Here is a 14879-nt window from a genome sequence, read left to right as displayed (position 1 = left end):
GAGGTACGGAACCCTAAAAATAATACACTTAATAGCATTTAAATAACAAACCACGATAATTTAATGTCACTTTTATTGATAAATAATTATTAAATTGAGTTAATTTTTAAATACTGATTAAATTATATAATAGGAATGACTTAGAAATAGTGACACTACTGAAATAGTGAGGATTAGGATTTACTATTTCTATGACATAAATTATTGCTAATTCTCATTTTATATTTTTAAACATTTGTGAGCAATTTCGCCAAGGAGTCCCGGTTCAAGACTGGGGTTGACCGAATTTTTTTTATATATTTTCTATATATTTTTTTTAAGGAAATATCATTTTACACATTCCATAACTTACAAATTTGTACGGAACCTTCAACGCGCGAGTCTAACTCGCTCTCGACCGTTTTTATGTTGTGAAATACTCTATTAGACGTTTATACCGCCATATTTAAAAATATCAGTTTAATTAATACATATTATAAGGTTATTGTTATTTTAATGACAGATTTAGTATAAAGTAAGGTTGTTCAATGAAAAAGGAAAACTTAACACACTTATCATTTATTCCTTAAACATAAGAAGTACACAGCCATTTTGAATTAATTTACAATTAACTATTGTCCTCCACAATATGAACTATAAATAAATTAATCATATTAATCGTATAAATATAAATTAACCTACTATGCAAACGATAAAACGGGATCCTATTACTAAGACTCCGCTGTCTGTCCTTCTGTCCGTCCATATGTCATCAGCCAATCAGGCTTTATGAGATACAGCCTCTCATAAACCAGATAGACAGTAGACATTTTCGCAGATGATATATTTGTGCCGCTATAACAACAACATAATATAATATACATTTTAGTTATTTTTATTTTAAAAACTATGTACACAGTTATCATATTTTTTTTAGAAAATTCTTCTAAAAATACGGAACTAGGTTCCGAAATACTTAACAATAAAACTTGTACTCAGAGTACCATCACATTGTCAAATGTATCAAAAAAATTAAACATTTGAATAAATGCACAATCAAAAATACACCTCGTTCTCGTGAATTGTACATAATTAGAAGTTACATAAGCACCATGTCTATTAAACATATAAAATAATCCGATTTAAAAATATATATTTTTTTAATTTTAAACTCATTATGTATAGAGTTTTTCAAACTTTCGCGCTTTGAACACATAACTACATAAATTATATTAACGGGACTTTGAACACGAACCTTTTTTATTTAAATAAAAAAGTTACGTTAAGTGATACTGACGTTTCAATGTCCTTGCAGTCGCCGTGATCGCAGCCAGACTGTAGTATTTGCGGTGTTTTATAAAGTCATTTGGGTCGGTCAAATCCCGTTAATATAATTTATGTACATTATGAATACTTTACTTTTATATCTTTCTATATAATAACTTCATAACGAATATATTAAAAATAAACTATAAAATTTTAGATTAAATCAGACCAAAGTCAATAATATTACGTTTGAGGGGTTACAGACATCTCGCATCTGACACGTTGTTACGCGAAAACAGATCTTACGTCAAGGCACTAGATACATGACAAATGCACAGGCAATTTGTGTTGGTAAGACGCTCATTTTTGAATTTTAATGTTCTGGATGAGATCGGTGAAGTCGATGACGTACCAGGACGCCCTTTTCTTCACTTCCTCTCGAACAACATTGCCACCGAAACCTAAAAAGAAACAGTCTTAATATTCATTTTCCTTCTCACAATCGGGAAGTAAATCCTAATCCTAACTAATATTATAAATGCGAAAGTATGTTTGTTACCTCTTCACACGTTATCTACACAACCAATAATCTTGAAATATTGCATACATGTTGATTGAAGTATGGAGAAGATCGGCGGGCGAAGCCGCGTGCAAAAGTTAGTGGTCAATATTAGTTCTCAAAGAGGGCTGATGTTACTCAGGCAGCCGGATAAAATCGGAGCCGAGATTGAAAATTTAAATTCTTGCCGCATTTATTTTCGAATGAAACTGGCTTTACAAGAGGAGAAAGAGGTTATTCCTTGTTATGGGCAGTATAACCAAATGGATTGGACTGTGCTACCGTCTAATACTAATGGTTTCAACTTGATGGACTAATTTAACATCAATCTAATGTTTTACTTATGTTATTTTTTAAGTTTACAAATATTTTCTTTGGACACTTTTTATTGTATACTGAGATGGGCCACCGGCAAGAAAAAGTGCCCGAAGTCCATCCAGATGGACTTAGCAGGTGGACCACAACCGACGCCCGAATTAGCGTGCGGTTGTACAACTTGTATACTGACCGATAAAGCCATCGGCGGGCGGACATGCCTCCGCGTCAGTGGCGCCATCTCCAATCATGATGAGTCTCTGGTAGCCGTGCTGCTCCTTCAGCCTCCTGATCACTAGCCCCTTGCCGCCAGACCTGGATGTCGGTTCGTTCTCGTCGAAACCAGCGTATTCACCTGGAACAAGCGATTTATCCACTAAATAATCTACACTATATCCACCGAGACGAAAGTGTAAGTTTGTGTGTAATCTTTGAATTTTGTTAGCCAATTTCCTAATATTCGAATTCTATCCTAATTTCAATAGTAGGAAGCTACATTATTCTAAGCAATATACTTTTTATTCGGATGTGCAAACGAGAGAGAGAAGCCTAGGGACGTATTTAGTTTAATTTCAAATGAATACTGTGATTTGGTGTTTTCATTTAAAATTCAAAGACTTCGGGGAATTTACAATTTAACGTGCTACGCGACTGAGTTGAGCAAATCCATGTATATAGAACAGGGAATTATGTTCAACTAGGTTTTGCCCGCGGCTTAGCCCGCTTCGTGCGTCCGCTCATAACTTATTTGTCAATATATTAAGTCAGACTATCCGCTATAAAACTGTAGACCGAATCAAACTCCATCAAGTAGTTTTTGCGTGATGGGCAAACAAACATACAGACAGACAGACAAAAATTGATTACTAGATTTAATCATAACTATTTATGTGAGGAAAAAGTACCCTCATTCCTTAAGTAACATTTTCGAGTGACTATAAAATATGTATCGACAGCGCAACTGACGCCACACACACCCCCTCTTATCAGCGCATGTTAACATGCGAACAGATGTCATCATAGGAGTGTAGCGGTCACGCGCAGCCGCCGTGTAAGATAACGTTGTTTGTTCGCATGTCGACTGGTTTATTGCATCAATTCGCTATAAAAAGGCAATTGAACTGTCTGGGCAATATTTGTATATTGAGCCAAACAGCAATTTGGAACAATCGTTGACGATCAATAAAAAACAGTAAACACTGATCAATAATTGTTCGATATATCTATTTTCATATAATAAAACTGTAACTGTATATAAAACTACTGAGTGGAATTTGATGGTTTTTACAGTTGTATAAGTGGTAGGTCTTAACTTAAAATCGATGTAATACGTTGTTTAGAACCTGAGATATCGATAATAATAAGCTATGAGCGAATGCACGAAATAAACGCTGGCGTTGCTGTGCTGTGGGCAATCGCTAGTTTTAATTATTTTTAGGTGTATTATTTCTAAAATTACTATATATACGCGACTACATTTCTCCCCATTTTATAAATCAAAGAATTTCGACGCTTGCATAATATTCCTTCACATTGAACGATTTTATACTCTAACGTTTCTTTAACAAAGTTTAATTTAGTTTATTAGTTCTCGAGTTGGTCGATTGACCCTGAGGGCAAGTGTGACATCACGGGTTACCAATGTTCAATAAACATTAATCATACATACACATATTCGTATTAGAATGTTTTTTGTAATGGTATGTTAAGTTTGGTCAAAAAAATTAATATTTTACTTGACATTAGTTTCGACGCAGATTACGTCCGAAAAAATAAATTTACCAACAGAACTGAACCATAGCATTCACAAGTAGTTTTTAAAATAAAACAACAAATTAAACACATTATTTTCCCTAATAAAATTCATAATGAGAAAGTTTGAGAGAATTTTCATATGAAATTTGGTAAAGAGGTAGGTAGAGTGAAACTTATAATGCATTCATTAAGTCCTCAAGGCGCAGCTAGCAATAACATAAGATATATATTTAGATAGATTTGTAAAGAAAGTAGAAGGCGAAGTATATGGATCCTTGTACAAGGGAATCTCCGATATAGAAGTACATAAATTAATAATCTTTTACAATCTTGTCTATAATATATTGTTGAGATGATAAGGAACGAACATATTCCCGTTGTTTATATGGAGCGCCCTTGACATCCTGTGATACTGATTCATATTGGAATACAATATACGTCCATACAACAACCGTTTTATCTATGTGGAGCAGTGCACAGCTGTTTCCAGCTCTGTATGAAGATACTATATGAAGGACTAGCGACCCGTCTCGGCTTCGCTCGGGTAACAAAAAACATAACGAATTACACACCTAAACCTTCCTCAGTTTTCAAACAACAAACCTGACACACCACATAACTTAATACGACACGTTTGTAACATTTTAATATGTCCTCGACTGTACACTGTTACAATAAACAGAGAGCGGATTCAGTGCGTAGCAAGTAATTTTAGACATTCGATTAATATGTTTTAATCTTACTTGACGCGTAAATCCGGTTATCTTCCTTGTTTATACAAAAAACGTAAATAACAACGATACAGGGATTACATAGATTGGAAACTATTTACAAAGACCTAGCAGCCGCAAATATCATACATTTGCTTCAAAGATAATGCTGTTCGCAGGGGGTAACATTGATTAAAGCAATCTGCGTCAATATGAGATACTGCGTATATCGCGTGCACTGTAATAAACAACCACTTACGCATAGAGATTTCGAATCAATTTCGAGCCAACAAATTGTTTTTGTTTTTATACATGGACGAGCTGTAAAAATATTTGCGCACTTTTATTAGCTGGATTACATTAGCTATCTATGTTTAAAGTTTTTTTTTCTTTTCTTAAATAAAACAGAGGTTTTAGATATTTTCCCTCCTTACCTTAAAATCATCTTCCTTTTCTATTATCTATACATATTATAAACTGTCTGTTTGCCGATAAAGTCAAAATCTATTGCACGGAGTTTCATACGGTTTTCACCAATAGATAGTGGGATTCCCGAGATAGGTGTAGATAGGAGTATACTTTATTATGTTTTTACCTGAGCGAAGCCAAATGAAACACCATACGAGTACTTACCATTAAAGTAAAATTTGAGCCTATTGGCGAATATATTATTCTTTGGTATGTTGAGTAGTTCAGCTACTGGTTCTATTAGACTTCTAAATCCGCCTGAAACCAGGTACACCGCCACTCCCCTTTCGTGTAGCTCTTTTACTAATTGTCTGGAAATAAAAATAAACAAGCTAAAGTAAACCGAAAAGAAATTATAATAGTGATTGAATTAGACTGTGATTTACCAATCGGCCGTCTAACTGACTTGAACCCTCTTTGGGAATGATATTTGTCCCTTAGCCGCTTCGTACGACCTTTAGGAAAGGATATAGAGGAAGTCATCCTGTTCTGCACACAGTTTCGCCATTATCCAGAAATCGTACGGTACAACTAAAACATACACCTTCTTGCAAAATAGGGACCACTAAAGCAAAAATCCAAAGTATATAATCACTACTATCATCACTGATTCTCAGCGGTGGTCATTTCGAAATGCTAGTAGTTTGTAGTTAAATTTTGCTGTGAAAAAGTGCCTTTGAGTAAAGGTCTAATCTATGAGTTACGAGCGGACTCACGAAATAAACGCGGACGAAACCGCGGACAAACACTAGTTACTGAATAAATGACTTTGACATCGATAAAGACCTATCAAAATATATCGAACATGACAACGAGTATTTGACATTGCTTATCGATAATTGAAACGAAAATCGTGCAGTTTAACGATCGCAGATTAGATTGCAGCAAATAAAATGGTTCCTTGTGACATCCGGCATAAAACTCAGATTGTGTTAGCGCTAAAACAATCCCACAGCTACATATAATATTTGCCCTAGTTTGATATACAATACGAATATAGTTAAGTCAGTAATCTCGGTGTGCGATAGTATAGAATCTCTCCATATGTTTCCCTGGATGTCGTACGAGGGGACTAAAGGACACATAGCGTTCTGATAGACAACAATAATTTGGATTATTGTTGACATGAGGCAGACGGCTGTTGGCACAATCACAGCTGAATTTTAAAGTTATTTTTTACTCACAGACCCCGGACTTCGCGGCATCACAGCCCCGAATGAAACTAAGAACACGCGAATATGAGAGAGATAATATTAAATCAGTAGATGCCATAACTATATAACTGGAAAAGTTTAGTTTCGGTTATCAATATTGTTTAAGTCATATCTAGTTCAGAGTCGAAGGTGAACATATCTAGAATAGAACAATTCTGGATGAGTCTCGAATGAAATGTTTTAGTGATAAAAATAAAATATCATGTCTTCATCCCTTACGAGGTAGACAGAGCCGAATCTCTTCGAACTATATTCATCATCTCCAGAATAATCATTCTTAAAGACATCAATCCAGCACTAATCCACCACATTTGTGCTCAATATAAAAACTTAAGTAAGTACTTATATGTATTTACTCCAACAGTTTTACGTCACCAACAAGTTTGTATGTCTGTGACAGGGTGATGTCATGGAAATTTCATTATACATACACCTATACTTTTCCGCAACAAAAAAAATCACTCCACAGCAACAGAATGAGGATAACCAATACAATATAGTTGACATTTGACATTTAAACTATGTTTTGTTGACGAAAACTGAGCTCTTACCGCGTGAGACCAGATAACGGAGGCAGAGTAAACCAGATTGTTATTATTTTGCGCGATGTATAATTATTTTTATTACCACAGATAATGTATAATTAACTTGTTTTGCTTTACAGTCATAGCCGTATTCCCCCACATTATAAGATGGTGTCTTGAACATCTGGGACACATTTTCATGCAGTAGAAAAAAGTTGATGTCCGAATAATCGATGGTGTATTTTTTCGATTGTTAAAATTTTGAGAACACAGAAACTTTATTGAACCTTTGAAAATTGTCGAGACGATTCGAACGTAAACTTTTTTCAAATGCGTAAGTCAATCTCAGGAAACATAATCAAAAATGCCCGATAGACTCGCGCCGCAAGCACGATAGAGATGTATGGACTATCATAATTTTTTTCCAGTCTAAGTCAAGCCTTATTTTAAAATCACAAAATTTTAATGAACTTACGAAATACCAGGTGTAAGTTGCACTGGAAATTTTTCTACGAATTCTTTAATCTGGCTAACGCTTGGTCTGATGATGTCCAAGCGCTTCTTCAGGGCTTCTTGGAAGGTCATGCTGCCGCCCATCGCCTCAGCAGTTCTAAAATATACAGGCCATAAAAGGTATAAAAATATTCAGCATAATTTCTATAATATACTAATGACTAATCTGTTGATGAATTGATATTGTTAGATTGGTGAGGAACACTTATGTCTAAAAAATAGGTAAATTTATAAACTTATAAACTGAACTACAAAATTCCTTAATTTAACAACATAAAGAAAAACGCGCTCTACAGGTATGGTACCTATAATGTCACATTTTTTTACGCATTTTAAATTCCGATTCGCATTTTGATCAATCATTTCAAGTAATTTTACTTTCAATTCACTAACCGGCCAGTACGTCCGGAAACAACGGCCGTATATTAAATTTCTTTTTTTTTTTAATTCCAAATATTAGGTAAAAGAAACAATCCATTTTAACATTAATTTTACATAAGTATAATTTATATTAGAAGGTATCACTGAAATAAATCAAATATTAACTATACATATATGTTTTCTAAGCTGTTATTATAATCACTATCGAAGTTAATCTTCGATATCAACTTGTGTACCACGTTTCATAAAGCGAAATTTTCAATAATATTTTTCTTGTTTCCATATCTGATAACAGAAGTCAAACACAAAGTTATTATTTGTGGAACACTCATTTTATGTTTCGAAACATAATAAATTATAATGTACATCACATTTTGTTATTAGCTTTCGTAATAATTTCGTAGTGTGTGAGCCAACAAGTGGATACCAACAGGGTTAATAATATGTAACGCAAATATATAAACCAACATGCATTTTATAAATGTAGACATATTCAAGAAACGATATTTAAACATAAATAATAAATTATTTTAGATTCTATATTCTAGACCAGACAGCATATAACATTTTTATATTGCCGAATAAAAGGAATAAACAAACTTAATTGATGAGGGTGGCGTACGTGAAAAGAGGTCTTTGCTCAGCAATGGACAGAAAAAAAACGGAAATTAAAGAAAGAAAAAAGAAAACATACTTACAGCCTCTTAACCTCATCTCCTTTTCCACAGAACTTGGCCAGCTCATCGATGCCTTCATCCTTTATGACCGTGGAGTCCACATCGAAGCAGACGCAGTCAGCTGTACGGAACAGTTCCTGGACGCTTTGCTGTGGAGACATCACGCTGATGGACATCAGCGATAGGGTCTTTAGGGTGGCGTACTGGATGTTGCTCTTAATGCTGTTGGCCAAAGGTATATTGGTTTAGTCAGGATAATTAGATACAAGACATCGGTTAACATCAGACAAGGAGAAGTGGAGGCTAGCATGCTGTACCGACCCAGATACCCTGTAACCTTACACTTACTTAACTTAAAAAATCCGCCATCTATCCCAATATCTGGGATACATGGAGGATTTTTTAAGTTTACATTACCACACTCAATCCTTTGGTAATACAAGTATTTATTTATAAAAGGTCCTATTTTTGTAAATCATTGGTTTGTCCACCTTGGTGAATCGTAGAAATTATTTTTTACAACAGCTCACCTGATCGGATGTTGAAAGATCTTACGATCAATATCATACATTCAGATTCATTTAAACATTTGTAAAAAGATTTTACCCAACGTAATCTTTCACGCCCTTGATATTCATCCGCGAAATCTCTTAATAATATTTACATAATATAATATTAAGTAATAGTATATATGTATATCAATATATGTTATTTATTTATTATTTAATTTTGTAACATGAAAGTAATAAAGGTCCTATAATTGCCAAGCTAATTGATCAGACTGATAGTCGTCGCCTCGTGATAACGACTGATTGGTTAGTGCCGCCTAAACAGTATCCGCGCAACAACTACTTACTTTGTCAATACATATATTTTCCCTTGAATGTGTTATAAAGTACAATAGTACGTTGTACACCGAGATAAAAAGTAATAGATTCTAACGAGATAGGTATTTATTTATTTGTCTTCTATTCTCACAGCTATTTACACAGGTATGTTGTCGAAGGCCTCAAACACACGAGTTGTAAATAGTACTTTCTTCAAGTGATACATAGTGTTTTATAAGATAAGTACCTGACTACGCGAGTAAGTAAAAAAAAAAAACAATTTCTAAAGCACAATTTTAACCGCATCTGTCATATATTCAATTTCGCAGTGTTTCATTTTATTTAAAGTAGAATCAATTTTTCTGCCAGTCTGCTTTGTAAATATTTCTTTTGAAAAAAGATAAATACTTAAAATACTTCGCTACTATCTACTATACTATCACTGTAAATAATTAAAAAATTTGATTATAAATGGTAGAATTGTGTTTAAACCTGTCTACATGACGTTTGTATTCAATTAGGGTCATATTTATTTCAGTCGGATTATAACTTATTTCATTCCCAAGGGAATAATGGAATTTCGTACAATCTTTCCACCCGGATTTTCGTTCGACTTCAATTGCGTACTTTCATACGAATATGATTCTTTGTGTCGTATAAACAATGTTTTTAACATTTACTGTAATCGTCACCAGCCCATTGTTTTGTTCTTTTAATAGAAAATAAAATCCACTCGTTGTTTATGAAAGAACTTTCATATTTATTATTTTGTTAGTTATGTAATATTCATTAGGATTCATGAAAATTCCAACATATTTCTTTACTAATTATTAATATTATATAATACTAGCTGCGCCCCGATACAGTTGATACAATCAAATCAACTGTAATTTGTAAGATATGCACACGTGAAAACGGAGCGCAGGAAGCGGTTGCACTCGACCTCATTGCACTTGTGACCAAAACAAGTCCTATATACCTACCTACAACATACAATATTGCGCGAGCGCTTTTAAGAGCCATTGTGTAAAACTTTCGCTTTTAGGGTTATGTACCATTTTGAGATGTGGTACTGGAAAAGAATGGCAAAAATAAGCTGGACAGAGAGATAAAGCAATGAAAAAGTGCTGGAAATCGTAAACGAAAGAATGCTGACAGAAATAGAAAATAGAGGGAAGAATGATTGACCACTTGATACGACACGACGCCTTAATCACAACTAATATTATAAATACGAAAGTACGTTTGTTTGCTACCTCTTCACGCATTATCTACTGGACCAATTGTTATGAAATTTTATATACAGGTAGAAAACAACCTAGAATAACACATATAAGGTACTTTTTATCCCGAAATTCCACCTAGTTAAAAAAACTATTTTTGAAGAAAGTAAAAGGAAGAAGAGATCCAGGGAGACCGAGGAAGAGTTATGCAAGCCAACTGGAAGAGAAGGCAGGCTCGTATCGTATCAAGACCGTAAAAGCAAAATCGAGTATAGAGAGGTGTGGCGTATACTCCACCGACAAGAGCATAAAAAGAAGAAGCGAAATGCGTGATTAGGCTTGTTCATTTTGCTGAATATTAAAAATCACATTTTTGTAATTAACAATAATGAAAAAAGAATACACTTTATTATAAAATTATGGAGTTATATAAGTCAGTAGAGTTAATCGAAAAAACTCCTATGAATCTTGGGGTTATTCCCAAAGTACTCCATTCTATTGTTTCGAAAAAAATAATATTCCATACATTCATTCCCAAAATACTCCACAGAATTATTATTATTTTAAAATATAATCTTCTATCTTAGATTCAGATTCTGTTCCACGAATTTTTGAAATTGCTCCAAAAATGCTCCACAATAATTTTTTTAATTGTTTTATTAAAATGATTGAATTATAGTTTCATTTTATTTCATCAGATATTTAAAAAGTATAGTCGGCTACAAAATTTCTTGGACACTGCCTGATTATTATGATGGTGAGTTACGTATCATTATTTACGTTATACATAAAAGGATATAAAACAACTACGGAGAGGTTTGTTCAAAAAATTACTAAAAGTGAAAACAAGCGCATGGATTTTTACGCCTCGCCCTCAGGTGTGAATTGTAATAAAATAAAGTTATTTAAAGGTCATTGTTTTATAGAATGCAGTGTCTTTATCAGTAACCGCCCTCGTTATCATGTCGTCTCGTTCACACGTTCACTAAAACTGAGGTGTGGATCAGTTTGGGAATATTCGTGTAGCATATTGAGACTAAATTTGAAGTTGTTATTATTATTATTTTTATTCCATTTTATTCTCGGGTTTTAACCCGGTAATTTTAACGATATATACGGGCCGAAGCCAAGTAAAAACCGTGAAATTTTATTAAAAATGGTTTGTATGAGATGATGGTGACGGAAATGAAGGTGTATGAGTAGCGTCTGTCTGTAGAAACTTTCTGACCAGGTGACATGTGTTTAATATGACTGCTTTTTGCATTAAGGTATGTTATTATTATTTTCCGTGGAGCAGATCGGGAACAATATAAACCGAACCTTCAGTCATTTGATTTTGCAAAAGCTCCAGAAAATATGCGTAAATAATACATTACAGGTTCTGACAAACCTGTTTGAAAATGAACTCATTCCCTGAACTTGGAAGTTTCGCGAACTATCGAGTGGCTTGTGTGTGCTCAATAACGCGATAATAAAGTAAAACAAACGATATTTCTCTGTACAAAGATGCACTTTACTACCATGCAAAGAACAAATGAATGTTTTACAACATTATTGAACCTTAAATGGATAAATATTTATAAAGGCTTGTAGGGCAAGAAAAAATATTGCTCTATATCTGCTCATATACGGTAATAGAATAGGTACAGTGACAACTTAATTAAATAAGGATATCAACAACATTCTTTCAATTAGTTAATGTTAATATATATTCATCTATCATCATAGGTTATAAAACGGCAAATTGTTTTTATTTTAAAATAATTTAAAATCATTATAAAATTGATTAAACATTATAATAATAATTTAAAATTTATTTCATTTTAAAATAATTTAAAATGATTTTATTTTAAAATAATTTAAAATCAATTTGACGAAAATGGATCATGACAAAAAAAAGGTCTCAAAATAAATAAATATATTTTGTTAGTTAATAAAGAAATGAAAAAATCTCAATTTGGCGAATAATTTCAAATTATTGCGTGAAAATACCTACCTACAAATTTCAGAAATACCGACTACTACAATAAGAAAGCATTTATTTTTAAAAGAAAAATCATGCAATACCTGTAGAGATCCATGTCGGCTGACTTCCTCAATGTAGTTCGTGAAAATTTGTTGAAAAAGGCTAGAGTTACTAAGTGTCGACTGTGTACACGCCTCCACTTCGAATGATATCAGAAAGTATAGAGCACTCCCCACCGGCATATCGCCTTATATCCATACACACGCACCAAGATAATACACAACGCGAGCTACACCACCGCTATCTGAGAGCTACGTACTATTAATGACGTCACAACGTGGTCTTCATTGAAAAGACATGCTGCCAGACAAGAGCCGCATCAGAAGCACAGCCACTAACCATCAGTCGTCTCCCTCACTCGCGATAGAAGCGTATGGAATATTTGTGGCAACACTTGTTTTGCGAATTGCGCCGTGATAATGTTAACGATTGTGTTGATAATTTTGTTTTGTTACGACTTTAAAACAATATGTTTTATGATAAGAAAATTTATGACCATATTATTTTTGGGAGTTACTTGGGAATAGCACAAAATATAAACTTAAGTTTATGTGTTATTTCCCATTTATAAAATCTCACAGTTAACATTTCACATTTTTTGTGCTGGCACAACAAATACACAAATATATTCTATACCAAAGTTTCCTTGCATTATAATATAATATGGAAATGGATATATAATATATATTATTATGGAGAAACTATCCGAAGGCTGATCTGAATTTTTTAATCATAAAAATATCAGTAGAAAATGTTAAATATGTAGGGTTTTATATAGTATGGTAGTAGTATACAATTTCATATCCATACATTGACAGGTACTTGTATTTATAGTCCCAACAGAAAAAAATACAAACAAAACATACAATGGGCAATATAAAATAAGGAATTATGTTTCCATAAATTTATCCATTTTACATGTTAGAGTAATAGTGATTTTTTTAATAACCTGCTTTATATGTTCCACTGCTATAATAGAGTGAAATAAATACAATTATTTTGCAACATTATGCAGGTAAATGCTGATTTTTGGATGAGAGACGAAGGGTCATAAGTGGATTGAAGAGTAAGAAAAAATATCCAATAATCTGTCGATCAAGATAATGGATCCAAGTTAATGATTATATTTTGTAGATACATTGTATACGAAATTAGTAACATCACTACTAATTTATAAACTTTATAGGCTTTATCACTGAGTAAGGAGTATTTGTACATTTTACTTTCAGGCAGTTTTTTTGATTTGGCACTCAATACTTTTTACAGCATTCCTCATACTATCTAATTATCTTCCTTAAACCTCATAATACTAATTAATATAAATATATTACTGAACAGTTAATAATTTTAAGTAACTTGATAATTTGTATGTACTTTATACAAAAATTTTGGCACCTATTGTGGTTGTTAGGATGTTTTATAAAATTTAAGAAAAAGTGGAAATGATAATTGAATTATAAATTTCGAGCCAGGTGATCAATATAAGACATGCAAAAGATTTAGAAATTCACACTCACCAACAATAACTTCTAAAGAAACAAATAGCTGGTGCTCAACTATTTACACACCCTGCAGGATTGCGAGCTCTTATATAACTAACGTACCTAACCATACAGGAAATTTTTCATTAATATGTACCGACCTAAGTACCTACCTAGTCAAACATGTATCATCATACTAAGCTGTAGGTCAGCGTCTTGGTATATTATCGAATTTGTATAGTATAAGATACAAATCTACTGGAATGTTTAAACACATTTAGACGTCACCATCACAAGGCTTTTCATTTAAAAGCATCATCAGCTCAAGGTTAACCTATAAGCAAGTTTTTAGTGTTAACAGCAATAGCGTACCGTGTGTAGTTTCTTTCAAATACATGTGTTATATATGGTATGTAATGTAACCAATTAAAAACGTAGTTGAAGCACCAAATTATTAATTTAATAATTAAATAAACTTACCATACCAACATGCACTCCATTCGTTAAACACAACATGACATTTATTTGTTTATTTTTAATGTCCGCCCGTTCTGTCCTTAGGTACTGTCTGTCAGTCACCTGAACAGGACAAAGTCACTATTTTGACGTTGACTTTTCAATTACAAAAGACAAAACTATTGCTGGAAAAAAATACTGGCAATAAGTGTAACCAAATTATCTAAGAAGAGTTCCATACATACAACTATCACGCTAATGATAAAGGATAAAATATGTCAGCGCACTATGTATTCTCATGTATTTCTAATACCTACGCACATCTTCTTCTTGTATGAGAGCGAAATGAATGTAAACACCTCTGGCTGGCACAGGTAGGTAGGATTATATCCGCCTACATATGTGGTACCTTACAGGAGAAATTTATTGTTCTTATATCTGTATGGTGCCTACATAAGTTTTTTCCATGGGTTTATTTTTCGTGTTTTTTTGACACTCAGGCAGG

General features: G+C 33.2%; 1 protein-coding gene across 3 annotated transcripts; it reads right to left on the bottom strand.

Moving 5' to 3' along the window:
• Positions 1–542: 542 nt before the first annotated feature.
• Positions 543–14492, bottom strand: aay (astray). 3 transcript variants are annotated; one of them, XM_053754182.1, is made up of 6 exons: positions 14399–14492; positions 8383–8583; positions 7266–7400; positions 5218–5363; positions 2313–2474; positions 543–1706 (listed from the first exon to the last, which is right to left on the bottom strand). In XM_053754182.1, exons 1-6 carry the CDS (start codon positions 14416–14418, stop codon positions 1606–1608), a joined length of 765 nt encoding a protein of 254 aa, XP_053610157.1. In that variant the 5' UTR covers positions 14419–14492; the 3' UTR covers positions 543–1605. The 3 variants fall into 3 exon arrangements, with proteins under 3 accessions (XP_053610157.1, XP_053610159.1, XP_053610158.1); XM_053754184.1 differs by lacking the exon at positions 14399–14492 and adding an exon at positions 13955–14023; XM_053754183.2 differs by lacking the exon at positions 14399–14492 and adding an exon at positions 12479–12680.
• Positions 14493–14879: the final 387 nt, after the last annotated feature.

Source organism: Plodia interpunctella, chromosome 13, assembly GCF_027563975.2.
Source record: "Plodia interpunctella isolate USDA-ARS_2022_Savannah chromosome 13, ilPloInte3.2, whole genome shotgun sequence".
Classification (NCBI taxonomy): Eukaryota; Metazoa; Arthropoda; class Insecta; order Lepidoptera; family Pyralidae; genus Plodia; species Plodia interpunctella.
This window is presented reverse-complemented; position numbering and strand designations above follow the sequence as displayed.

Coding starts and splice junctions, on each gene's coding strand:
- aay (XM_053754182.1), bottom strand. CDS start 14,418: ATGGAGTGCATGTTGGTATG. Junction 7,401..8,382: donor GGAGATGAGGTTAAGAGGCT/GTAAGTATGTTT, acceptor TGTATATTTTAG/AACTGCTGAGGCGATGGGCG. Junction 2,475..5,217: donor GCTCAAATTTTACTTTAATG/GTAAGTACTCGT, acceptor CGCTTGTTCCAG/GTGAATACGCTGGTTTCGAC.